Below are 27,105 nucleotides of genomic sequence, written 5' to 3'. Positions count from 1 at the left end.
ACAGTTAATAGCTATTACCCCAGTAAGGTAAAGCAATATGAAATACATAATTTAACAATGGGGGCAGACTACCTATATAAATAATCATAACAATAATACAGGTATGGGACCTGTTATCCAGAATGCTTGGGACCAGGGGTTTTCTAGATATGGACTCTTGCTGTAATTTGGATCTTCATACCATAATTCTACTAGAAAATCATAGAAACATTAAATAAACCAAATTGGCTGGTTTTGCTTTCTGTTAGGATTTAATTATATCTTAGTTGGGATCAAATACAAGTTACTGTTTTATTATTACAAAAAAAACAGAAAATTATTTTTGAAAATTTGGATTATTTGGATAAAATAGAGTCTATGGGAGATTACCTTCCCGTAATCAGAGCTTTCTGGATAACAGGTTTCCAGATAACAGATCCTATACCTGTATATTAGCTCCCTTTTAATACTGGTATCGGAGGTCACAGATGCCATAAACTCCCTGCCTTCCACCTTTTTTAAAAATTTTGATTATTTGGATAAAATATCTATGGGAGACAGCCTTTCTGTAATTCGGATATTGGGTTTCTGGATAATGAATCCATTACCTGTGCTAGAAAATCATGTAAACATGAAATAAACCCAATAGGCTGGTTATGCTTCCAATAAGGATTAATTATATCTTAGTTGGGATCAAGTACAAGCTACTGCTTTATTATTACAGTGAAAAAGGGAATTATTTTAAAGGAAAACTATACCCCCAAAATAAACACTTAAGCAACAGATAGTTTATATCATATTAAGTGGCATATTAAAGAATCTTACCAAACTGGAATATATATTAAAGTAAATATTGCCCTTTTACATCTCTTGCCTTGAGCCACCATTTTGTGATGGTCTGTGTGCTGCCTCAGAGATCACTTGACCAGAAATACTGCAGCTCTAACTGTAACAGGAAGACGTGTGGAAGCAAAAGACACAACTCTGTCTGTTAATTGGCTTGTGTGACCTAACATGTATGGTTTGTTGGTATGTTTGTGTGCACAGTGAATCCTACGATCCCACGGGGCGGCCCTTATTTTTTAAAATGGCAATTTTCTATTTATAATTACCCAATGGCACATACTACTAGAAAAGTATATTATTATGAAAATGGTTTATTTACATGAAGCAGGGTTTTACACATGAGTTGTTTTATGCAATATCTTTTTATAGAGACCTACATTGTTTGGGGGGTAAAGTTTTCCTTTAAGAATGTGGATTATTTGGATAAAATGGAGTCTATGGGAGACAGTCCCCCTACTCTCTTTGGAGCTTTCTGGATAACACATCCCATACCTGTAATTATATAGGCCCCCAAAAAAATCCTTCTGACTTGTGTAAGACAAGAACCTACATAAGACTTAACCCATGGAGTGTTTATTTACATGTACATGAACACAATTTCATGAGTTTCATTGAGGATAGTTCCTTCCAGAAAGAAGAAACTGACATTTTCCAGGATATAAAATGTGGATTCAAGGCCCCCTGGTGAATACAAGCTGATGGCTGGTAAACACATTCAAACTTTTTGAATCTGACACAATCCCTTGTTACACGTAAAAAAACAACTCCAATCACCTGAAATGGGAATTGAGAGAATACTCTGGTTAGAGAAAAATGTTAATTTATACCATTGGATTGAATTTATTCGACATCTCTCCATGTAAATTAACACCGTAATGGATGCCGATGGAACAAAAGAACGGGAAAGAGAAAGTTTGAAACTTCACAAAGGACATTGTAAACTACACCCAGACATTCTTCAGCATTCAAACTGGTGCAGGACTACAGATCCCAGCATGCCCTTCATAGTAAAGTGTTAAGTGAGGGAAGCACTTTTGTTGGGACGGCTAAAGTTTGACACTTTAAGTTACAAATGTAAACTTGAACTGCAGGTTCCGCGATGCCCTTGGTGCACTAATGATAAATGCAGGTACTGGAACAGAAGTCTTGACCTCATTCTCTAGGTGCTGCAAAAGAATCTCAATATTTTTACTTAGACTGGATACTGCTTGTGCAACTGCCCCCGTTGCCATAGAAACCAAGGGCCTTATGGCATTCTCTAAATGTAGTCCTCACATTACGGCCACCCAGGAGAATGATTCTGCCTACAATTTATAGCATTAAACAGCTGGTAATTATGTGTCAGAGCATATGTTGATGAGAAGGCCAGATATACACTCCAAGCCGAGATTTACATGGAAGTTGGAGGCAGTTTCTCAGAGCTTGTTTGCTTGGGGAAAAAAATGGCAATATATTTGACATTTTTAGGGGTGCTTTGAAGATAAAAGAATATTTGAAGAGAAAGAATTATCTAGGAAATGATTTTATCCTTTCATATATTAAGATACTGAATTATTTCAATTTTATATATGTTTTTTTAAAAAGTCAGGACAAATATATAAAATCTATCAGAATAGTTTTATCAAAATTAATAAAGGATGGAGGATACTTTTTCTTCACCCAAGTGGTGACATGCTGAGGCTAATGTTCCAAAATATTTATTTTTGTTTTTATATATTTGTTTTAGTTCCAAGTTATATGAATATATATATATATATATATATATATATATATATATATATATATATATAATATCAAAACAGGGGGGTTGTGGGAGCACTCTAAAGGCTTTAAAGTATATATATATATATAAGTATAATAAATGCTATTGCATATGTACCCAAAACAGGGGTTATTTTGTTACAAAGTTATGATCATAAAATTGATAAGCCACCATACCACGTCAAGGTAAACCCCGAATGGCGGTCCCTAACTTGTTTTATTTTTTATGTGCATTTTAGCATTACCTGTAATCAATGTCCGTTGAACGCTGTTTTTTCACTGAGGGCTAGGAGCTGTGGCATAGCTTCAGTGGTTGTAGCACCCCATACCCCCCCTTTAAACTAGTGGTGATCCTATGCTTTTAAAATTGGGCGTTTGTTTTGGGAATATCTCTCCTTTAAAAGCCTGATTGCTGGCTGGGGAGGATTTAGCCCTCAGTGAAAAAACAGCGTTCAACGGACATTGATTACAGGTAATGCTAAAATGCACATAAAAAATAAAACAAGTTAGGGACCGCCATTCGGGGTTTACCTTGACGTGGTATGGTGGCTTATCAATTTTATGATCATAACTTTGTAACAAAATAACCCCTGTTTTGGGTACATATGCAATAGCATTTATTATACTTATATATATACTTTAGAGTGCTCCCACAACCCCCCTGTTTTGATATTATATATATATATATATATATATATATATATATATATATATATATATATATATATATATATATATATATATATATAGAGGTATGGGACCTGTTATCCAGAATGCTCGGGACCAGGAGTTTTCCGGATAACGGATCTTTCCGTAATTTGGGCCTTCATGCCTTAAGTCTACTAGAAATTCATTTAAACATTAAATAAACCCAATAGGCTGGTTTTGCTTCCAATAAGGATCAATTATATCTTAGTTGGGATCAAGTACAAGCTACTGTTTTATTATTACAGAGAAAAAGGAAATACGGGAGACTGCCATTCCGTAATTCGGAGCTTTCTGGACATCAGGTTTCCGGATAAGTGATCCTATACCTGTGTGTGTGTGTGTGTGTGTGTATATATATATATATATATATATATATATATATATTTATTTATTTATTTATTTATTTATTTATATGACTCCCTAAGTTCAGGTCCTTGAGGAGCCATATCATTTCATAGACATAATCCGCCAACAAAGACAATGTTCCCTCGATGAATCCGACTCATTCCTGTCTGAGACCTTTTTTCAGATTCTCTTTAACAAGCACTAGGTCCCCGTAGCTGCTCTCTTATTACTGTTCGTAAGAACAGATATAGAATATATTAGGGACGGAGACAATGAATAAATGGTTCTTTTTTTACAACTTGAATAAAAAGAATAGCCTTTGGAACCCTATGTAGCAAGGGAGCAAGAAGGGTTTATTTTAGGGAGACGTATTATGGTTTGAGGTTAATACTGACTGTACTAAACCATTAGTTACCATTCTATTGCTGATGGAAATGGAGACTTTCCCCTGCTAACAAATGGAATGAACAGACAAATGTTACATTGTGCAGCGCACCACAGGGGACGTCAGGCTCATTAGATCCCAAATGCTCTTTGGTGGCACATATCTGAGAACAATGGCTTCAACACTTCATTTAAAATCAAGTAAGAATGGCATTATGCACACACTGTCTCTGCCAAAACCGTTCCACTAAATCTGTAAATAAATAGCTGTATAAATAAAGAATTACAGACACTACTGATGTATAAATAGCAGTATAGGGACATAAAGGTACACCCCTCCCTCCAGTTGAAGTACAAACTCGGCACATGCTTGAATAACCATTGGTTAACAATATATAACTTTTAAATTAACACACAGTTAGGGGCTGTATAAGTTCATTTAAGCACCTTTAGCAAATCAATGTTTTTGACTTTTGACGGAAGTCTTGGCTTGGAATGTCTAAAATGAATTGGTTATGTTCTTGTTCTCCTAACATAGTAGGGACCACTTAGATAAGCTCCATCCTGCCTCCCACGTGAGCCTAAGGTGTAGATAATAAATAGTTGATAGATGATAGATAGCGATAGATGATAGATAGATAGATAGATGATAGATAGATAGATGATAGATAGATAGATAGATAGATGATAGATAGATGATAGATAGATAGATGATAGATAGATGATAGATAGATGATAGATAGATAGATGATAGATAGATAGATAGACGATGGACAGATAGGAGTTCCTCCGAAAAGCCAACATGCCAAGTAGATAAGGGAATTTAAAGCTGCACAGTCCTAAAATAGAATATTTAATGAATATATATTCGTCGGATGAGTAACAAAATCTTTCTCACCCTGTAACAAAAGTGACCTGGGTGTAAAAACCCCAGGTCTAACACTTGAATGTGGAGTACAATGTAAAACCACTATTGGAAAAAGGGAATGACACTCACCCGACGTCTCAAGTGGTCCGGGTGCATCGCCCCGAACCCGTAGGTAAGGGTGTTTGTGCTTAGAAGTATAAAGAAAATTGGCGAGCACTCCGGAAGCCTCTTGTAGTAGGTAAAATTCAACTTTATTTCAAATACATTAAAACCATGGCATCCCGACGCGTTTCGTATCTAAACGATACGTAATCATAGGCATGAGACGTGATCATAGGCCTATGATTACGTATCGTTTAGATACGAAACGCGTCAGGATGCCATGGTTTTAATGTATTTGAAATAAAGTTGAGTGCTCGCCAATTTTCTTTATACAACATGCCAAGTACTCTAGATAGATAGAGGATAGATTGATAAATAATAGATAATAAATACATAGATAGATAAGTAGATAGATACATGATAGATAGATAGATGATAAATAGATATTAAAGAGATAGATATTAAATAGATAGATAAATAGAACCAAGCCCAAAATGTGATTATAGAGATGCATGTGGCGCTGGTTAACCGCACACTTACTGTACATTTTCCAACATTTCAATGAAAATACTTTTGCTGTTATCCAGGGAATCCTATCATATTCTTTCATTTGGTCATACTGTTGTTAAAAGTGTGACCCCTCCCTGGCACCGCATATTGATTCACCGCTCTCCGGTCTAACCAATGTAAATGGAAATCATGTTTAAAGTTGAGTCAGTCGCCAACCCTTGGGAAAAAACTGCTGAGCTGTTTAGCTATCAGAGAGAAAAGCATCCTTTAACTCTTTGCTAGGGAACAGGTTAAATACATTAATGCTGCTCGGTGACATTTCTGCCGAGCACAATATTTTCCGACCCCCAGCGTGGGTTTTATTCCAACCTCTGAGAGCTCGCTGAGCAACCCTAAAAAAGATTGATTGATCTGCCCCATGCTTCTTTGGGGCAAACTTTTCTCACAACTGAAAGCAATTAGTGGGCTTGGCACTTGTAGAGCAGAATGTAGGTCAGCCTTGAGTAATAAAAAAGTATTGACTTTCCTCTGTCTGTAAGCAGCATGAAAGGGGTGCTGTGGCCTTGTCGTACATGAATAGAGCTCCATTAATTTCACTTATTTCAAGTAGCCCTGTCAATTGCTAATGCTTTTTTTGCACTTTTCACACAAAGTACATTGACACCATTGCTGGCCCCGTGAAGCAAGATGAAAATATTTCAGCTCGTGAAAGCAACGTGCACCATAATTCTCCCTTCCCACCAGTAGCCTCGGACACCTTCTGGGGCCCTGCTTTAAAAGAACCTTTATCTGGTTATTAATGATGCATATTCATCCCTTCGTGGGGTAATGGGAGTCAAGATCTTTATTCTGGTTGATCGTACAACCCCAGACTAAAGCATGATTCATCTACATTTACTCATAAATCCAGTGCATACTGAGCCTTTTTCTTTTTAAAGGGTTCAAAGGTAAATCTGTCAAGGGAGTTGTACAGTTTGTATGATTTCAATGAGTGGGAGCTGCCACACTGCATACTGTAACCACACTTCTTTGAGTCAGTGACCTCTGATCACCCAATGATTATGTAAAATAGCTGAATGCTTGCTTGGTATTACCAATGAGTTACTTTTAAACCCATTATCGAAGACTTCTGTAAAACGATTATATTATAATGTCATTTTCCCATGGTAATTTGTTTTCAGTCACATGGTGAGGTCCAGATGAACAATGTAATGCTGTGATTGGCTGCCTTACACATGGCATCACTAGGACCATGTTGGCCATAGGTTGCCAAATAGTGAGCAGGTCCACTGGAGAGAAAGGGGGAGAGACAAAGACTGAAGGAGAACTAGGCTAGGGTATGGGTTGAATGCTTAAAATTACTCAAAGCTATTGCTGAAAACCCACAAAAAATGTGGTGTGATAAACTCTATCAATGCACCTTACACCAAATTACCACTTGCTGAATAAGGGGCAAGTTGCAAAGTACAGGGACATGGACACTAGTCATGTGTGTGGCCGGCCAAACCTGCCCGACCCGCAGATCACTCTGGTATCGCTGCTAAATGGAAGGGGGTAGTCAGGTGCGGGTTGGGGGTCGAGTTTTTCCTCGACTCGCACATCACTAATGGACACACCATGCCTTGTGGAGGTGGCACTTTCAGGGTTCTGATAGCATGTTGCACCTATACACACCACTAACTTGTACTTAATGCATCATTCCCTTTGTACTCCCTTTGTAGTTGTTAATCAGCCCTACTGTAGCTGTGAGCTTGTAATATGTTATGGCCTGACCAATACTCCAGCCACAGATCACTGATCTAAGCTAGGTATTTAAAATGGAGAATAAAACAGACAAGAGGAAGTTTTCCTTTTTGAATTACTGTTTGGAAGCTGTTATTCTTGATACCAGTGCTAAAGCTGGCCATAGACTCAAAGATTTGATCGTACCAATCTCCGATTCGTACGATTTTCGGGCTGTGTGTGGAGTGTCTCGACATTTTTGTGCTATGGCGATCAGTTGTTCAGTCGATCGGTCAGGTTAGAAAATTTCTGTTGGCTGCAGATAATATCTCTGCATGTATTGCCAATCTGACGATTGTGGGAGACAGTCACTGGTATATAGAAATTCAAAATGATCTTTCTCCTAATTACTGCCCACTTCCCTATTCCCTCTTTAACAAACAGGCTTTTATATAAGTTATTTACTGATTTCCTGTTACTGTTATAGAACAACTAGTTCAATCTACACAGTATAGCCAGGCCCACTAATACATTAGCCATGTGCTGTCTGTCTATCCGAATCCCAGATGGCTTTCACTTACTCACCCTTCTATATTAGCAGTAGACTATGTGGGTTTCCTCCCACACTCCAAAAACACACAGGCGGGTTAATTGGTAAAACTGACCCTAGTGTGTGTGTGAATGTGATAGAGACTTCACTGGGGCAGGAACTGATATAAATAACAATGATGTGACAGTAAGAAGAATTGTACAGAGCTCACAAACCTTCAGCGTCACAACAATGCAAAGGTAAATATATAGAGATCAGCCACACATGCAGCACTTATACATGCAAATCTTTATTTGGTGTATGCCCATATTTACAAGTCTGCATCATGTAGAACCCTTTATAAAGGGAGCCATTAATAAGAATGAAGTGAACCTATTACACTCTCACACTATCCTGCAAGCAAGTCTGGAACATGCAAGGGGAGATCAATAATAAAACAACAGTTTTCAACTTGCCCCCTCTAGACTGAGATGTCAACTTATCAGCCTGTGTATAGGAAACTCAAGATATTGGTTGGATTATACTGGGTGAGCATCTCATTGTTGAGTTGTCCTAGCCCTACAGGTCCCTACACTCCTGCAGTTATAACCTAATAATTGGCACCCAGACCAAAGGTCGGATCTGCCTGTTTCGGCCCAACGTGCAGGTGGCTACACCAGACAGAGCTTCATTCATTTGGCAACAAAGACAATCAGTTGGATCTCCATGGGTCTATAGGGTCAGCTAACCTTCACTACAATTTGTATGTATCAATTGATGAACCAAAAATTGTAATAACTTTGGTGTAAAATGGAAAAATTCATATATTATACCAAAAGAGACTTCTGGGAAGATTCAAAAGATTTAAAAATTTGGTTCTGTATCTATGCTATCTATGTGCAGTCTAATTGCACAAAGTTATAAGGCCCTAATGCCCAACCAGTGGCTCACAAGTAACATGTTGCTCACCAACCCCTTGGATGTTGCTCCCAGTGGCCTCCAAGCAGGAGCGAAGTTTGAATTCCAGGCTTGAAGGCAAGTTTTGGTTGTATAAAAACTAGATGTACTGCTAAACACAGCATCCTGTAGGCTACCAGTCCACAAAGGGGCTACCAAATAGCCATTACAGCCCTTATTTGGCATCCCCAGGGACTTTTTACATTTGAAAGTGGCTCACGGGTAAAAAAAAAAAGTTGGGGACCCCCTGCTCTAATGTGTAGTAGCTGTGATATTTCTATACTGACTCCTACAATTCTAAGTTACAGGTTAGTGCTCCTAGGACCCAAGTGCAGCAAGGCACCAATGCTAACACCGGTGCAACCAAGCTACCCTAGTTCAATTTTTGCTTGTGATGCATTGTTATTCCAATAATGCATTTTAATACAGATTTCCATAGGTTGCCTTGTTTCATTTTTAACAGCAGGCGATGAAATTAAGCAGGCGGGTCATGTCTTGTTCCCTCAACATTCCCAGTGCAAACTTTTTCCCTGCTCAGTTTCTGCACTAGAATCAGAGCAGAGGAAACTCCACTTGTATTACCCGATTTGTTGAGGCCTAAAATAAATTCCCACAATTAAAAAGCACGGCCTTCTGCTGCAAAGAAAAAAACCCGGCAAATGGTGATAAATGTATGTGAATGATATACAGAAGAATATCGAACCTGGGGCAATAGGCCCAGAAGTGAAAAATTCATTTTGTTTAGTTGCTTTAGGAAATCCAAGCATCTTGCGTAGAAACCATGTGTCATGCCACTTCAATACACGTCCAGTCTAAAGTAATCATGATTCATAAACATACACATGAATATGCTTTATGGCTACCTTTAGCAGGATTAAAAGCCATATATCACATCTTTTAGTTTTACTGGCTCCCTCGCACTTGATCAGCCGATGGGTACAATAGTGACAATTTTTTTCCCCCCTTAAAAGCCAGACTTTGCAAGGCCCCGTGTCTTGGAGAATGTAATATTTCAAAAAACCACCTAAGCTTTGGGGAAAAAAGCAATTACAGAAACAGCATTAAAATTGCAGAGCGACCAAGGCAGAAGCAATTCTGGATCAGTTTAAAAAAGTGATTGATGAAAGTCTAATCCTTGCTGAAGGAACTGCTCCACGACAAGCTGTGACCATTCCGCACACTTCATTAGCCGCCATAATTAGCCTGGTGTTTCAATTTGTCAGAACTGGTGGGGACAATTTTCCTCAGAATGCAAACATCAAAAAAAAAACTAAAAAAAAAAAAACTAGGGTCCCTTCGTCTTCAAAAGGAGCTGATGAGCGTTTTTTTCCCCTTGTCTACATTAACGAAAAGATTAATTGCAGCTGAAAGGAGGCTGTACTGTGATTGTCACTCTGTCTATGTGCATTACTTGGAGCATTAGAGGAAAGACATGGCTGACACAGCACTGTTCAATCAAGGAGCAGGGCGATAGGGTACAAAAAAAAAAAGTATAGGCTCCGTTTAATATGCAATTGGCTGGGCCTTGATTTGATCGTTTGATTGATTTGTTCCCGTTTACTCCTTTTAGATCAAAGACCAATTTTTCTCACTTAGCAGAATCATTAAAACAAACATCTGCCAGGCAGGTCATGTCGACTGTACCAACGGAGGCGACAATCAGCCCATCAGCCCGGTAACCTCGGGGCCAGAGGAATCAGATGCTAAGAATGCTGATGTCGTGTGTCTCTTTTATAGGGCTGGGCAACCATCAATCAAAATATTTGGAATGGAGATCTCTCCCCTTGAAATCAAAGCAGTGGAACGCTGACTCGGGGAAGCCCAGTCAAGATGTAGGCGTGTGAATAGATGATCCAGGCGAAACCTTATTTGTGTGAAATGTGGTGTTGATTTGGAGAGGTCAAATGGGTAGAGATTGGGAAACGAGATTCTCTTGCAATGCTTCCATCTATGAATAATGATTTATATCACTCAACTTATTCACTCCTTTATGTTCAGCAGTCACTAATCTCTTGGGCTACCAGCCAAACGAGCTAACTTATCAGACTACTTTATCATAGTTTTTTAGAGGGACTAGGAGAATAGAGGATGAGTAAGGAGAAAAAGAAAACAGTACTGAGAGTGCGCCCTTGGTCTAAGATGAATTGGTGGGCCCCTACTGAAATGTTTTTGGGTGGGCCCCTGCTGTCCCAGTCCAACACTAAGGGACCAATTCACTAACTTCAAGTGAAGGATTCGAAGTATAAAAATGTTGAATTTCGAAGTGTTTTTTGGGCTACTTCGACCATCGAATGGGCTACTTTGACCTTCGACTGCGACTTCGAATCGAAGGATTCGAACTAAAAATCGTTCGACTATTCGACCATTCGATAGTCGAAGTACTGTCTCTTTAAGAAAAAACTTCGACCCCCGAGTTCGCCATCTAAAAGCTACCGAACTCAATGTTAGCCTATGGGGAAGGTCCCCATAGGCTTTCCTAAGTTTTTTTGATCGAAGGATATTCCTTCGATCGTTGGATTTAAATCCTTCGAATCCAACAATTCGAAGGATTTAATCGTTCGATTGAAGGAATAATCCTTTGATCGTTCGATCGAACTATTTGCGCTAAAATCCTTCGACTTCGATATTCGAAGTTGAAGGATTTTAATTCCCAGTCGAATATCGAGATTTAATTAACCCTCGATATTCGACCCTTGGTGAATCGGCCCCTGAGTGTGCCTATTGGATGCTTCAGAACCCTGCAGCTACATCAACCCGGTAGAGGTAATTCCAGGGGGTTCCATGAATGGGGACAATACACACGGAAATTGGGGATTGCGCTACTGCGCATGTGCCCCACGGACCGTCTCTGGCGAATGTTTGACTACGTATGTTCTAGCGCCCGTTAATTTAACAGGCTTAATGTCTAGTACAGTACATAAAATACAAGGAGAATAAAAGTAAGGACCATTAAGGTTCTAAAGCAGGAACAGAGCATGGGCGACCAAGTAAATGTTCCTGATCATTGGTATCGTTAAGTCTCGAAAAATATAAGCACCCTACAAGATAACATCTGTGGATAAAAATATGAAAAGAATAGTAAATATGCGGCGCCCTTTGTTTGTAACTGAGCATTGAAACTATTTGTACTGTTATCCTTTTAAAAATGAAATGTGCAACTCAAATAACCCCCTGGTGACTGAAGGGCTAATTGTATTCTTTTTTTTAGAAGAAAACAATGAAATGGAGTCATTGGAAGACGCTGCGAGTTTTATTCCAATCAGCGCATATAATGATGCATGCACGTGCCATGTTCACCCGCTATACAGTTCAGTTGTAATGATCCCCACACACTGCACTTGCACATCAATTATCATAATCATAATCACGGTCGTTAAGCCGAATGTTCATTATTATCAGGATGCTGGTGACAGCAGATTCAATCATCGGGTGCAATGGGCAGGTAGTCACGGGCCCACCCAAGTTTCTGCAGGCATCGCTGTGCCACATTAAGCCTATGATGGGTTCCACATCCCACTCTGTTCCAAAAGCTGCAGACGGTAAAGTTCAGCTTTATGTTCTGTGCAATATGCTTAGCTTCTCTAAATGTAATGTGCGGAGCTTATTTATATGTGTGCCCTATAATAATATATTGTGTTGAGCATAACAAAAGCTCGGGCAGGTAATTAGGTACCGCAACATTCTATTTCCTTCAATAGGAAGGTTCCAGTGAAGTATGTATAAACAAAATTATTATTTATTATGCAGTTTATATGTTTATTTAAAAGTACCTTCATTTACCTACAAAAGGGGTCATTAAAGTCTCTGATAAAAGAGCACTAAGAGGCGCAAAAGTGCTCATTCACAAACTTTTATCTGCAGTCAGCCCAGCGAGGATGGGCGCAACACAGCCTGTGATTAAAGGAGAACTAAAGCTTAACTAAAAAAGTAGGTAGAAATGTTGTACATTATGTTTTGGGCTTCTGTATCAGCCCAAGGCAACCAGAGCCCTTTAGCAGTAGAGATCTGTGTCTTCAAAGATGCCCCAGTAGCTCCCCATCTTCTTTTCTGCTGATTCACTGCACATGCTCTGTGCTGCTGTCACTTACTGAGCTTAGGGACCCACTCACAATATACAGTACACATAGAATAGAAATGTCACAATATAAGGCTGATTAGTAACTAATACAGATAATTACTACATGGCAGCACAGAAACCAGTGCAATTAGCATCAGAATTTAATAATCAGCAAACCTGTAGCATCAGCTTATATTACAGGGGAAGCTCATTTTCTGCTGGATAATTAGTGACGAGCCCTAAGCTTAGCTTCTCAACAGCCAATCAGAGCCCACTGAGCATGTGAGTGTCACAGACACTTTCCAAGATGGTGACCCCCTGTGACAAGTTTGAAGTCCTGGATTATTGCTGCTATTGACAAGCTCAAACTTAAGGTTGGTGCAATAAGTTCATTGTATAAAATATGGCATTTTTAGCCATATTAATTTTCAGGGTTTAGTTCTCCTTTAAGACAGGGCTCAGTGGCACGATGTGCCCACATGTGCTCTATCACTTGCACATCTTAGGGGACTGGGAAGTTATGGGAATGCAATGGGATAGGAGTGCATTTTACCACCTATGCTGGGGAAAGAGGCCCAAACTTTTAAAGTAAAACTATACCCCCAAAATGAATACTAAAGCAACATATTAAGTGACATATCAAAGAATCTTATTAACTGGAATATATATTTAAGTAAATCTTGCCCTTTTACATCTCTTGCCTTGAGCCACCATTTCATGATGGTCTGTGTGTTGCCTCAGAGATCACCTGACCAGAAAAACTACAACTCTAAAGGGCAGATTTATCAAAGGTCGAAGTGAAAATTAGATTTTTGAGCTATTTTTTGTGTATTTTAACTAGGGAATATTACAAATTTGATTTGAATTTGAAAAAAAATTGAATATAGAAATTTATCATGTACTGTCTTTAAAAACCAGATGTACTGCCAAACAGTAGACTGTCAGTCCACATAGGGGCTACCACTAGCCAACACAACCCTTATTTGGCACCACCCAGGAACATTTTTTCATGCTTGTGTTTCTACCAAATGCTTTTTAAATCTGAATGTTGCTCACGGGTGAAAAAGGTTGGGGACCCCTGTCCTAGAACCTCCTAGAGTCAATTGGTGGACTTTGAAAAATATGAGATTTCGAACTTCGATTCATACGATATTACTTGGATTAGTAAAATCCAGTACAATTCTAGACCTATTCACCTAAAGAAAAAAACTTTGATTTTTTGATAAATTTTGATCGGTCTTTTTTAATTCGAATTTCGAAGTTAAGGGAATTCAAAAAAACTCCCATTACTTCTAAATTAGACCCTTGATAAATCTGCCCCTATCTGTAACAGGAAGAAGTGTGGAAGCAAAAAACTGAACTCTGTCTGTTAATTGGCTCATGTGACCTAACATGTATGGTTTGTCCGGTTTGATCGTGTGCATCGTGAATCCTATGATCCCAGGGGGTGGCACTTATTTTTTAAAATGCCAGTTTTATATTTATGATTACCCAATAACGCCAGTTTTCTATTTATGATTACCCAATGGCACATACTACTAAAAAGTATATTATTATGAAAATGGTTTAGGGTTTGACATATGAGCTGTTTTATGCAATAACTTTTTATAGAGACCTACATCATGTGAGGGTATAGTTTTCCTTTAAATATATTATTTCAGCTGGATTTTCTAGCTTTATATTTTGCTAAGTGGAAAACATTTGGTTATATCCAGCGGCTCAGTATTCACCTGAATTTGATTTACTATTAGCATGGTGTAAACACATGGTGCAAACACTAGAGTAATTTGCAGATTTTATTTCCAAGATGATGCACCGAATCCAGGAATCAGTTCGGGATTCTGCCTTTTTCAGCAAGATTTGGATTCGCCCGAATCCTTTTGCCCAGCCTAACCGAATCTGAATCCTAATTTGCATATGCAAATTAGGGTCTGGTAGGGAAAACACGTGACTTTTTGTTAGAAAACAAGGAAGTAAAAAACGTTTTCCCCTTCCACCCCTAGGGTTCGGTATTCGGCCGAATCTTTCGTAAAGGATTCGGGGGTTTGGCTGAATCGAAATAGTGAATTCAGTGCATCCCTAGTAATATTAGATGAGTTCTTGTGCTCCGTATTTATATTGAAAGAGGTTGACTGCCCCTTCCTCTGTTTAAATATATAAACCATGCTATAATTAAAAAATGTTACCCTATTTTTACCCTCTAACAGTAAAAGTCTATGACAAGTTGCAGTGCATGCTATTAAAGTTTTATTCTGGGGAAAATACAGCTTTTTGAGTACAAATCAAGGCAATTTAACTGCATTTGTCTAGTGTTTGAACTCGCATAAGTAAATGAGCTCTCTTGGCATATTCAGAATTTTGCATTGTACATCAATATACAAACAAGCAGATATATTATATAAGACACCTATCAATGACCAGGGGTCGGATTTTTATATAGCTTGTAAATAATAGGATGTTCGGAGCAAAATGGCTATAGGAACAACCATTCCTTTCCCCATGCTGCAGCCTTTAAGTTGAGGAGGAAGTACACACCCACATTTACAAAGAAAAAAATTCATTTTGAAGGATTTGTAAAAAAAAAAAGGAAGGGGTCTATTTTAGTATCTATGAAACAGTGAAATGCACAGTGCAGATTACCTTCTTGGCTATCCATTTCTCTGGCTGGTCCATTCGAGTGACAAGTGAGATGCTTGTAGATTGTGTGTAGTCGCTAGATGTGTGGATCAGCGGCTCGTACACTTCAGTCTTATGAAACGAAGAAAAGGTAGCAAAGCTAAAATACAAATTACACAAACAGCAGTTAGACATTATGCTATATATTAAGGCAAATGAATTGTAAATGAAAGAGCTTCAGCTTATAAGGCAGTGGTTGTCAGATTTTTTTGGTTGAAGCCCCCTCGGGGGACCAATATTTATAAAGGGATACTGTCATGGGAAAACATGTTTTTTCAAAACGCGTCAGTTAGTTGTGCTGCTCGAGCAGAATTCTGCACTGAAATTAATTGTTCAAAAGAGCAAACTGATTTTTTTATATTTCATTTTGAAATCTGACATGGAGCTAGACATATTGTCTGTTTCCCAGGAGCCCACAGTCATGTGGCTCTGATAAACTTCAGTCACTCTTTACTCCGCTACTGCAAGTATATCTGCGAGTGATATCACCCCCTCTCCCGCCCCCGAGCAGCCTAACAACAGAACAATGGGAAGGTATCCAGATAGCAGCTCCCTAACACAAGATAACAGCTGCCTGATAGATCTAAGAACAGCACTCAATAGTAAAATCCAGGTCCCACTGAGACACATTCAGTTACATTGAGTAGGAGAAACAGCCTGCCAGAAAGCAGTTCCATCCTAAAGTGCTGGCTCTTTCTGAAATCACATGACCAGGCAAAATGAACTGAGATGCACCTACACACCAATATTACAACTAAAAAAAATACACTTATTGGTTAAGGAATTATATTTTATATGGTAGAGTGAATTATTTGCAGTGTAAACAGTGTCATTTAGAAATACAAAACGACACCATAAAAATCATGACAGAATCCCTTTAAGGATACGTAGAACAGCAAATAAAAGGAAAACAGCAAGGAAAACTCTACGTTGGGCAGGTGTTAAGTACAGAGTTCTAGATGTGTCTTTTGTTCACAGGGGGCCCCATATCAGCATGATTTGCAGGTCAGGAGGTGTCCAAGCAGATACACCCATGCTACCCATACAGCAGGCAAACACTTTTACTTGACAGAGATATTTACAAAAGGGCAGGGGCAAAAGGGCAGGGGCAAAAGGGCAGGTGCAAAAGGGCAGGTGCAAAAGGGCAGGTGCAAAAGGGCAGGTGCAAAAGAGTAGGTGCAAAAGGGCAGGGGCAAAAGGGCAGGGTCAAAGCATGGCACATAGGCATAGTGAATCAGGTATGCCCAACGCCTTGTGTTCTGGCTGCTGTTGTACTACAATTCGGCATCACCCAGGCATCTTTGGGTCTTCAATAACCATTGAACCACTGATTATATCAGTTGTGTGAAACATATATACAGGCATGGGAACTATTACCCGGCAACCTATTATCCAGAAAGTTCTCAATTACAGGAAGGCCGTCTCCCATAGACTCCATTTCAATAAAGTAATTAAAATTGTGTGTGTATATGTGAGATCTGTAATCCAGGGACCCATCATCCAGAAAGCTCAGAATTAAGGCTCCCATAGACTACATTTTATCCATACGATCCAAATTTTTAGAGATTATTTCCTTTTTTCTCTGTAATAATAAAACAATACCTTGTGATCCCAACTAAGATATAATTAATCCTTATTGGAAGCAAAACCAGCCTATTGGGTTCATTTAATGTTTACATGATTTTCTAGTAGACTTAAGGTATTAAGATCCAAATTATGAAAAGATCCATTATCTGGAAACCCCAAGGTCCCAAGCATTCTGGATAACAGGTCCCATACCTGTATATATATATGTCATATATGTCATTTTCTAATTTTATGAAGTTGGGTGCCTTTGGCTCTAAATACCTAATGTTTGAAAAAATGCATAAAACACACCAACAAATTTGATAAAATCACTTAAGAGAGAAGTCTCTCTGAAGAAATAGCTGACAAATTGCGAAATGAAATCAGGCTACTTTGGCTTTAAATGCTACAACAGTACAGAAACATGTATATCCTCCAGGGATACTCAGCTCTCATACAAGACAGATTATGGTACTTGCAATGCTAATTTGCACATGGGATGGACATCAGTGAAAAAATTAATGTGGCCCCAATGTCCCAGAGTATACAGAAGAGGTGCTGTGAGCCGGCTGCTCCACTTACAATTTTTATCACTTCTGAATTGCATTTTAATAGTACATTTTTCTTTTGCTTCGACATGAAAGAAAATTTGCTATCTCGTGGGATGGGATGGCTGAAAAGACATGGAAGGCTGTCGTGAAACATTCAAGTTATTTTGTAGCCGTATTATATTGTACAGAGAGAAGAGTAGAATGAATTTTAACCTGGCGGCACATTCTAATCACATTACTAAAAAAAAAATGACCAAAAAAGTCAACGGTAAAGAAAATATGAAGGTATTTATCTCAAGAGAAGTAAATGTGTTGCAGGTAGGGTGGCCCTACATATACAGGCAACAGCCGGACAAAGGATAAAGCTAGAAATGATGTATCTAACACATAGGGATTCATATACAATACGTCTTATATAGGCTCCATGTCAAAATGAAGATCAACACCTTCAAGATTGCACCGGAAGCTTCCTATCTTAATCTGGTCAGATGTCTATCTAGTATCTGAAGAACCTGTAGGGCTAACTGCATGCTTAGATTTTCATGCTGATCTATTTCCGGCATGCCTGAAACAGCTCCATGTGGCCTATCAATGACTTCAATGGCAACAACCTATCACTGCTCCTGACAAAGCACTTGTCTTCATTCATGTCAAGACAGGTTTCGCAGAGGGGTACTGAAATGCTACACATGGCATTAGACTAATACTCTACAACTCAGTTCAACTGAAGACCTCAAGGGGCTTTTCAGGCCAGGTAAAAGGTTTATCTTCACTTCAGTTAAAAGTTAGAAGTCGCTATGAATCTATGACTAATGTCCTTCTCTAGTTAGGGATAGATGGACTTAGTCAGGTGATCCCACTGGTGTCTATTAAAAGGGCAGCCAAGTTTGGGAGTTTTACTTTGAAAGCAGCTAGTAAATTGCAGGTAAAACTTAGTCCCTTTGTAAAATGTTATAATGAAGCAATTGAATTCTTAATGAATCAGATGAAAATTAAGCGTAGGACTGGCCAGATATGGGATGACTTTGACGTAGTTGGCCAGCTTAAATATATTGCAATATATGGACAAACAATCCCTGTGTTGTTTAAAGGGTAAGGTATTTTTTAGTAGCAGTATGCACAAAATGTCGCTGTCTTAAATATATTGATAATGGGTTGAGTGCAGAGGACCTCTTGTAGTTGACTATAGGTGGACTTTGGAACACCTTGAGGCCTAGGAGAAGTGCTTGTTTGCCATATTTCCACTGCCTAGGATGGGAACTTTAGGGGATGGCACTTAGGTGCCTATCTGGTAAATAAAAAATCCCCCCTCATGGCTAAATCAAGAGGTGGAGATGTGGTACCTGGATCTTCTGTGATCTGCACATCTACTACAGCAGGACTAAACATGTGCGGACTGTTGTGAGAAGAGGAAAGGTGGAGGCTGCCAGACCTAAATACCTCCCTGCCCATGAGTTGGTGGATCTTCATTTACAGCAAGAACTATATTTATTTATCCTCACTAATGGCATGTTGTAAGAGTGACCCTGTAGGATATCACCACTAAACTTGAGTCAAATATTTGGCAGCTTGTATTCATAGAAGCAGATAATCGATTGTTCTTTGCACACAATTAGTCTTAACATTTGTACTGTATGTGATAAGGACTGTCTAGTTTAAGAGATGTTTGGGGATATTATTTTATCAGCCCTGACAGTATTCTTGGCATCCCATTATTTTAAATAACATTAAGGCCTGATGTTTATATTCGTTGAATATATGTTGTAAGTGACCACCAGGAGTAGCAATAGTAACATCTACTGAATATCATTACGTGTTCCTACAATGTCTTTTTATTGCCTGGGACAAAGCAATGCAAATTGCCTCACATTAGTGGGCAGATTTATTAATGATCCAGTAGTGTTTTCACAAAAATTTGAGTTTTCAAGGTAATTTTTTGGGTCAAAAAATAATTGTTCAGGTTAAAAAAAAACCTTGATTTTCTTTTTTTAAAACTCAAATTTTTAGAGGTTTATAATGCCCCAAAGCCTGGAAATAGCTCAAATCTGAAAAGAAACCATCTAAAACCTGTCAAGGTCATGTAGAAGCAGAGGTTCCTTGAACCAGTAGATGTCAACTGCCTTCATGATGAGTTTTTTTCAGAGGATTTTGCGCAAAAACTAGATTAATTCGATGGATTCAAGTTTTTTCCAGCTGAAAACTCGATCAATTTGAGTGATTCAAGTCTTTTACTGCCTATAACTCGGTCAATATGAGTTTTCGGGTTGTTAACTGAACTAGCTGATTCCAGTTTTTTTCAATTCGAGTTTTTTCTTAAAAAAAACAAACATTTGAGTTGTGAGTTCTAAAATTCGACCTTTCTAACCCCCTAGAAGTTGGGGCTACACAAAAGAAGTTGAAGTTGACTCAATTTACGGGTATTGGCCCTATTTTCCAGAATTCTCGGGACCTAAAGTTTTCTAGGTAAGGTGTCATCATTTGGATCTTCATACCTTAAGTTTACTTAAAATCATTTAAACATGAAATAAACCCAATAGGTTCCAATAAAGATTAATTATATCTTAGTTTGAATCAAGTACAAGCTACTGTTTTATAATTACAGAGAAAAAGAAAATCATTTTTAAAACTATGAATTATTTTAAGGGACAAAAAGTTTTACAGTGTGGAGCGTGGCAAAATGTTCTGACCACACCCATATTGTGGCCACACCCCATAAATACCATGTCCATTTTACAAAATTTGTCAGGTTATGGAAAGTTTTAACACAGTTCTAGGGGGTTTATGTGTTATTACAGTTTTGCTAATGAAGGTGAATTGCCCTTTAATCTCAGTTCTCCCAAGAGACCTGCTTATTTTAAATAATCTTAAATAGTTGTAATTGTATCTTTGCTTATATTGTTACAAGTGTAAGTACAGGTGCTGAGTACTCTGGGCTCTCTGCCAAAAAGCTTATTGTTTAATTTATGTTTTAGAAACTTTTTCTGGCTGTTAAGTGCAGGAGATCAAACAGAAGCTCAGGACATTTCAGTACCAATCAGGGACTGTGGGCTGAGCTGTTAAGAACGGGACTGCCCTATGAAAAACGGGACAGTTGGGAGGTATGACGTGCAGCCAGTGAGCGCAGACCATTATTAGTCATATGCTGCTGATTATATATTAATTTGGAACATGACTCTATTAAAGGGTTGATTCACCTTTCAGTTAACTTTTAGCATGTTATAAAGCAACCAGTTTTTCAATTGGTCTTCATTTTTTATTTTCTATAGTTTTCGAATTATTTGTCTTCTTTTTCTGACTTTTTCCAACTTTGAAATTGGGGTTACTGACCTCATATAAAAAAAACAAATGCTCTGTAAGGCTACACATTTAGGGGCAGATTTATCATGGGTCGAATTTCAAATTTGAAAAACTTCGGAATTCTAATTCAAAAAGACCAACCAAAATGAAATCAAATTTTTTCTGGCCAAATAGGTCAGTTTTCAATCGAATTCGAATCGTACAAATCAAAGTAATAGCGCATTCGAATTGTATGATTCAAAGTTTTTCCCCAAAGAAACTTTGATTTTTCAAAGTCCACCAATTGACTCCAAATAGATTCTAGGAGGTCCCCCATAGGCTAAAACAGCAATTTGGCAGGTTTTAGCTGGCAAATGGTCGAATTTTTAAAGAGACAGTACATGATAAATTTCGAAATTCTAATTTTTGAATTTTTTTCAAATTCAAATCAAATTTGGACTATTCCCTAGTCGAAGTACATAAAAATTCGGTTGAAATTCAAATTTTTTTAATTAGAATTTTGAATTTTCACTTCGACTTTGATAAATCTGCCCCTAATTGTTATTGCTATTTTGTATTACTCATCTTACTATTCAGACCTCTCCTATTCATATCCCAGTCCCCTATTCAAACCAATGCATGGTTGCTAGGGTAATCTGAACCCTAACAACCTGATTCCTGAAATTGCAAACTGGAGAGCTGCTGCATTAAAAGCTAAATAACTCAAAAAAACACAAATAATAAGAAATGAAAACCAATTGCAAATTGTTTCAGAATATAACTCTCTACATCATACTAATAGTTAATTTAAATCCTTTAACTGATTTAGTATGGAATACCTATTTTCACTGTTGACAAAGAGGTTTTGGTAGCAGCAAAGTAAGAATCACATGACTTTAAAAAGAAAGAGCTGAAAAAAGCGAGCGAGAAAGAAACAAAAATTGTTAATTAAAATCAGGCTTATTATTTGCATTCCCAGTACTAAATCAGAAAACCAAAAACTAAGCTGCCGAAATGAAGACGCAACTTTGCAATTATCCAGTGGAAATAAGGTGGAGAAGACAGAGGAATACTGGATTAAAAGAGGGTAATCATGCTTAACTGTGCCCTAGAGCACCCCCATGTATAACATGATTTGCATTATGGCTAGCTCTTCTATCACTCACTTGTATGGAGTATTCTCTATTCACAGGGTGAGCTCATGTGGTGTTTTAAGTTAAAATAATTGGTAGAGACACAAATAGCACTTGAATGATTAAGAAAACAATAATAATTAACTAGCTACTTTCTTGATTTATTGGAAAAAAAAAAAGAACAAAAATTGTTCAGCGAACATCTGTTATAACATTTACACTCTGAGCCCAATTTAAGATTAAGAAAAGGAATGTAGTGCAGAGTTATTATATTTAAATTGTGTTGAACAAGGAACAGAAAAACTCTCATGTGTCATGTGACTTGTGCCTGCACTTTAGGAGAGAAATGCTTTCTGGCTTTCTGGAAATGCTTTCTGGCAGGCTGGTGTTTTTCCTTCTCAATGTGTCTCAGTGGGACATGGGTTTTTACTACTGAGTGTTGTTCTTAGATCTACCAGGCAGCTGTTATCGTGTGTTAGGGAGCTGTTATCTGGTTACCTTCCCAATGTTCTTTTGTTTGGCTGCTGGGAGGGAAAAGGGAGGGGGTGATATCACTCCAACTTGCAGTACAGCAGTAAAGAGTGATTGAAGTTTATCAGAGCACAAGTCACATGACTTGGGGCAGCTGGGAAATTGACAAAATGTCTAGCCCCATGTCAGATTTCAAAATTGAATATAAAAAAATCTGTTTGCTCTTTTGAGAAATGGATTTCAGTGCAGAATTCTGCTGGAGCAGCTCTATTAACTGATTCATTTTGAAAAAATATTTTTTTCCCATGATAGTATCCCTTTAACAACAATATAATTTTACCTTCCCGTTGACTACGATGCATTTTTCATTGAAGCAAACTGCCAGTTTTGCTCATCACTATTAGTCAGTTGGCCACAATAAAACTACCTTTCTCTGCTGAACTGTACATGTGAATAATAAACTGTGAATTTCCATGTTCAACCATTTCTGACTTGTTCAAGCAGCCAAAGACATCAGACCATGCTTTCTTGGCAGGTAACTGATCCCACACTGATATGTAACGGGATTACAAACACAATACGAATGCTGTTCGAGGTAATCAGGGAGGTGGTGCCCAGAGAGCAAAAGATAAATAGAGGTGTACACAAGGCTTCAAGGGACTGACCATCTTTCAGTGGTTGGACTTTGCAAAATAAAAACATTTTTCAAAACATAATGCTTAAAGGGGAACTATAAAAATGAAAATGTAATATAAGCTTCAACATACTGAAACAAGAAACCTAAATACAATTAAAACTTCTGTACTGTTTCTGTATTCCTCTTTCAGCATCTGTTTCTCCTCATTCTGTCTTCATGCAGGAGTTGGGTGTCAGATGAATGATCCAATATATTGTATGGGGGGGGCTTCTATTACAGCTCACTCTATTAAAATCATCAGACATCATGGGGCAAATTCACTAAGGCGCGAAGCGCTGAACGCTAGCGTTAATTCACTAGCGTTTGGCATTTTCGCTACTGCGCAAATTCACTAACGAACGCTGGCGTAGTTTCGCTAGTGTTACTTCGCAACCTTACGCCAGGCGAATCTTCGCTAGTGACGAAACTACGCAAATTCACTAACTTGCGCAGTGTAGTGAACGCTACCTTTTACGCTAGACTTCCTTCGCCACCTCAGACCTGGCGAAGCGCAATAGAGTAGATAGGGATTGTTTAAAAAAAAGTCAAAATTTTTTCTAAGTCCCAAAAAACGCTGGCGTGTTTTCTACATGATGGCTGATAGGCTGAAAAAGATCGAAAATTTTTTGGGGCTCCCCTTCCTCCTCCCTACATTTCCTGACTCATGGCAACTTACCTAGACAGTGGGCACATGTGTAGGGCAAAATAAAATTTTTATTTGCAGATTTGAAGGTTTTCTAGGCATTTGTAGTGCAGATACGTGTTCCTCCATTGAAATTTGAATTTCGCGCCATATGCAAATTAGCCTTCGCTAGCGCAACTTCGCTTTATATAGCGAATCAACGCTAGCGCAACTCCGCAACCTTACGCTACCCCTGTGCGCAACTTCGGATTTTAGTGAATTTGCGAAGCGCTAGCGAAACTACGCCTGGCAAAGTGCGGCGAAGTTGCGCCTGGCGCAACTTCGCATCTTAGTGAATTTGCCCCCATGTCTCTCTACATGCAGAATTTGTGCCAAAGGCAGTTATTTTGTTAGATTTTGTTTGTACTGGAATCAGTTATTTGAGTGAGCTCTAATACATCTGCTAGGAAAGGAGCCCCCCCCTATAAGATATATTGGATCTAACCGTTAATGAATATCTGACACCAAACTCCTGCACGAAGACAGAAATGAAGAGAAACAGATGCTGAAAGATGGATATATAAGAAAAACTTGATTATTTCAGAAACTAGGCAGATTATATTTAGAAAGTTTCTTAATTCAGTATTTAAGAAAAATATAAAATTTTCATTTTGGTGATAGTTACCATTTAAAGGGCACCTGCTGGGTAAAAATATTATCCCAAACCAAAGGTGCAGGCTAATAAAACCCACACTCCGGGTGGGGGTAACAGTAGTTTTTTTTTTTTTTTAAAAATGCCGCCCGCCTGAGCTAGGCCACCCACACTGGTAGGGAGCTCCCGGTATAAGCGGACATGTTGCAGCACGCGCAACTTGCTCATTATGCGCTTGACATCAGAAGCGCATTATGAGCATGCAACTCCTGGTGCGAGTATCCTAGGGGGCAATGTTTTTTTTTTTTTTAAAAAAACTACTGTTACCCCCAACCAGAGTTTTTGGTTGGGGATAATATTTTTGCCCAACAGGTGTACTTTAAACAAAAATGTCTCAGCTCTATGATATTAACAAGCAAAATATGATCCCAGGGTTTAGGCTTCCCCTCCTGGAGCAGACTGGCAATGAGAAAGTGAAAATAGGAGAGGACCAAGACCAGGTTCCCTGACAGGACTCCTTACTGACCCCCAAAGCCACCCATCACAGCCCTGAGGGGATAGCTCAAACTCATGGAATGAGTAAGCACATACTTTGTTTATTTCTATCACATCAAAGAAGCTGTTTTAGTGCATTATATTTGGAAACGTATTTAGTTTCTGCATTGATATGACTTCGCTAAAGGTGGAAATAACTATTAAACTGAAAGCAAGTTGGCAAAGTTAAGAGAAAATAATTACACGTTGACCCTATTCATATTTATAACGGCTTATAGAACTTTTGGTTGGGCACCAAATCCCCTAAAAACGGTCAGAATATGCACTCACCTTTTCTCGTGGATGCCCCTTCTCCATTCCTGTCTTTTGAGCTCTTCTCTGGCTTCTTCCACTGAGTTGATTGATGTTGCCACTCGCAAGGTTGGTTCCAGGGGTTTGTAGCGTTGCTGCAATACTTCAGCCGTATCACGGAAGGGTCCCTGACAGAAACAGGATAAGCTAAATGTTTTATTATTGCTCCTTAAAGACATATTATGGGTGTCAGGGAACACAGGCAGATGTGAGAGGCATGTTTCCTTCCCAAATAATTAATAAACACAACCCCCTCCCTGAAACAGTTACAAATTACAAAAGGGCTGATAACAATTGTGTGATAGATATAAGAGGAAAACACTTACATGCAACAACAAGGATTCCCCACAATATAAATTGCTAGGATTTAATGAAAGATGGAAGAATTCTAACAACCTAGAATGGATTATATACACTTACATGTGATTGTAAACTCCTTGGATGGATGGTAAAGCCATAGGATTATTCCTAGAGAACTGTCAGGATCAGAATATACAACTGATATTGTTGTCTTTTATCAGAATATGTACATTTTCAGAACTGATGCAACAATTAATGGAACGGGTGCAAAACTGTATTTTTAAGTTTATATCTTAGATTTGGTGAAGTCTCATTATTTCCAGCAGAAAAACATTTAGCTTTTATGTGAACAAATAAAAACTAAAAATTTTTTAGAGATTTATTATACCCCAAAGCTGCTCAAAATCCGAATCCGAAAATACGCCATCTCAAACCTGTCAAAGTCATATAGAAGTCAATGGCAGATTCCCTGAAGTTGTTTCTTGACATTGTGATCTTTGCTGGATAATCCGAAAAAGTTGGAGTTTTTGTCCAACAATCCAAAAAGGTTGATTTTTCGGAGCGTCGGTCGTACAACACAAATTGATGCTCGATTTTGTTGCCACATTTTGTAGCCACGATTTTTTAGAGAAAAATTATTGATAAATGAGTTTGACTTGTGGAAGGGAGTTTGGTCGGCTTTTTTTTAATAAAAAAATGTGATAAATTTGAGTTTTAGTAAATAAGTCCCATAATGTTCTAGAGCAGTGGCTTGTGAGCAACATGTTGTTCACCAAACCCTTGGCTGTTGTTCTAGGTGGCCTCAAACAGGGGTGCTTCGCAGCACCCCACTAGGTACCAGGGGCAGCAAAAATGCTGCTCCTGGTACTTTAAGAGCGAATTTCTGGGGGAGGGGGGGCAGCAGCAACTGCTGCTGCCTCAGGCGGCGGAGGCCTGGCCTCAAAGCAGGTGCTTCTTTTTGAATTCCAGGCTTGGAGGCAAGTTTTGGTTGCATAAAAACCAGGTGTACTGCCAAACAGAGCCTCCTGTAGGCTGCCAGTCCAAATAGGGGCTACCAAAAAGCCAATCACAGCCCTTATTTTGCACCACAGGAACATTTTTGCTCTCCGACTCCTTTTACATCTGAATGTTGCTCACGGGTACAAAAGGTTGGGGACTCCAGTTCTAGAGCATCTAAAGGTACCTTGTTCCCAATGGAGGAGACATGGCAGTCCACAGCCAATGAAGTTACTAACAGGCTGCACAATCTGACCAACGGTATAGCAGATCATGAAATAGCATGATGTTCATAAGGTTTGGCTAGCAGGCAATCTTTTAATTTGTAGAGGAAACAGCATGTGAAATCCATGGTTAGGTACCGACGGCAGAAGAGCATTTCAGTGTTTCATCAATGCACTAATCATTACTTATATCCCATTTCCACAGAGATACCAAGAAAAAAAACTTACTTAAAAACCAATTTTATCTCCACATATTCTGACTTTAAATAGGTTATCCCTAACAAGACTCAGCTGGAGTTACAGCCGGCAATGAGTGAAGACTGTAAGCCTAATAAAAAGAAATGATTC

At 38.6% G+C, this 27,105-nt stretch overlaps 1 protein-coding gene across 2 annotated transcripts in view; it reads right to left on the bottom strand.

Moving 5' to 3' along the window:
- Window positions 1-27,105, bottom strand: part of spata17.L (spermatogenesis associated 17 L homeolog) — a 104,676-nt gene that overhangs the window by 6,669 nt on the left and 70,902 nt on the right. For both annotated transcript variants that reach the window (XM_018262605.2, XM_018262606.2), the window contains exons 8-9: window positions 25,217-25,365; window positions 15,409-15,544 (exon numbers count right to left, since the gene is read on the bottom strand). In XM_018262605.2, the coding sequence (XP_018118094.1) occupies window positions 15,409-15,544; window positions 25,217-25,365 (285 nt within the window). The remainder of the gene's footprint in view (window positions 1-15,408; window positions 15,545-25,216; window positions 25,366-27,105) is intronic.

Source organism: Xenopus laevis, chromosome 5L (genome assembly GCF_017654675.1).
Source record: "Xenopus laevis strain J_2021 chromosome 5L, Xenopus_laevis_v10.1, whole genome shotgun sequence".
Lineage (NCBI taxonomy): Eukaryota > Metazoa > Chordata > Amphibia > Anura > Pipidae > Xenopus > Xenopus laevis.
This window is presented reverse-complemented; position numbering and strand designations above follow the sequence as displayed.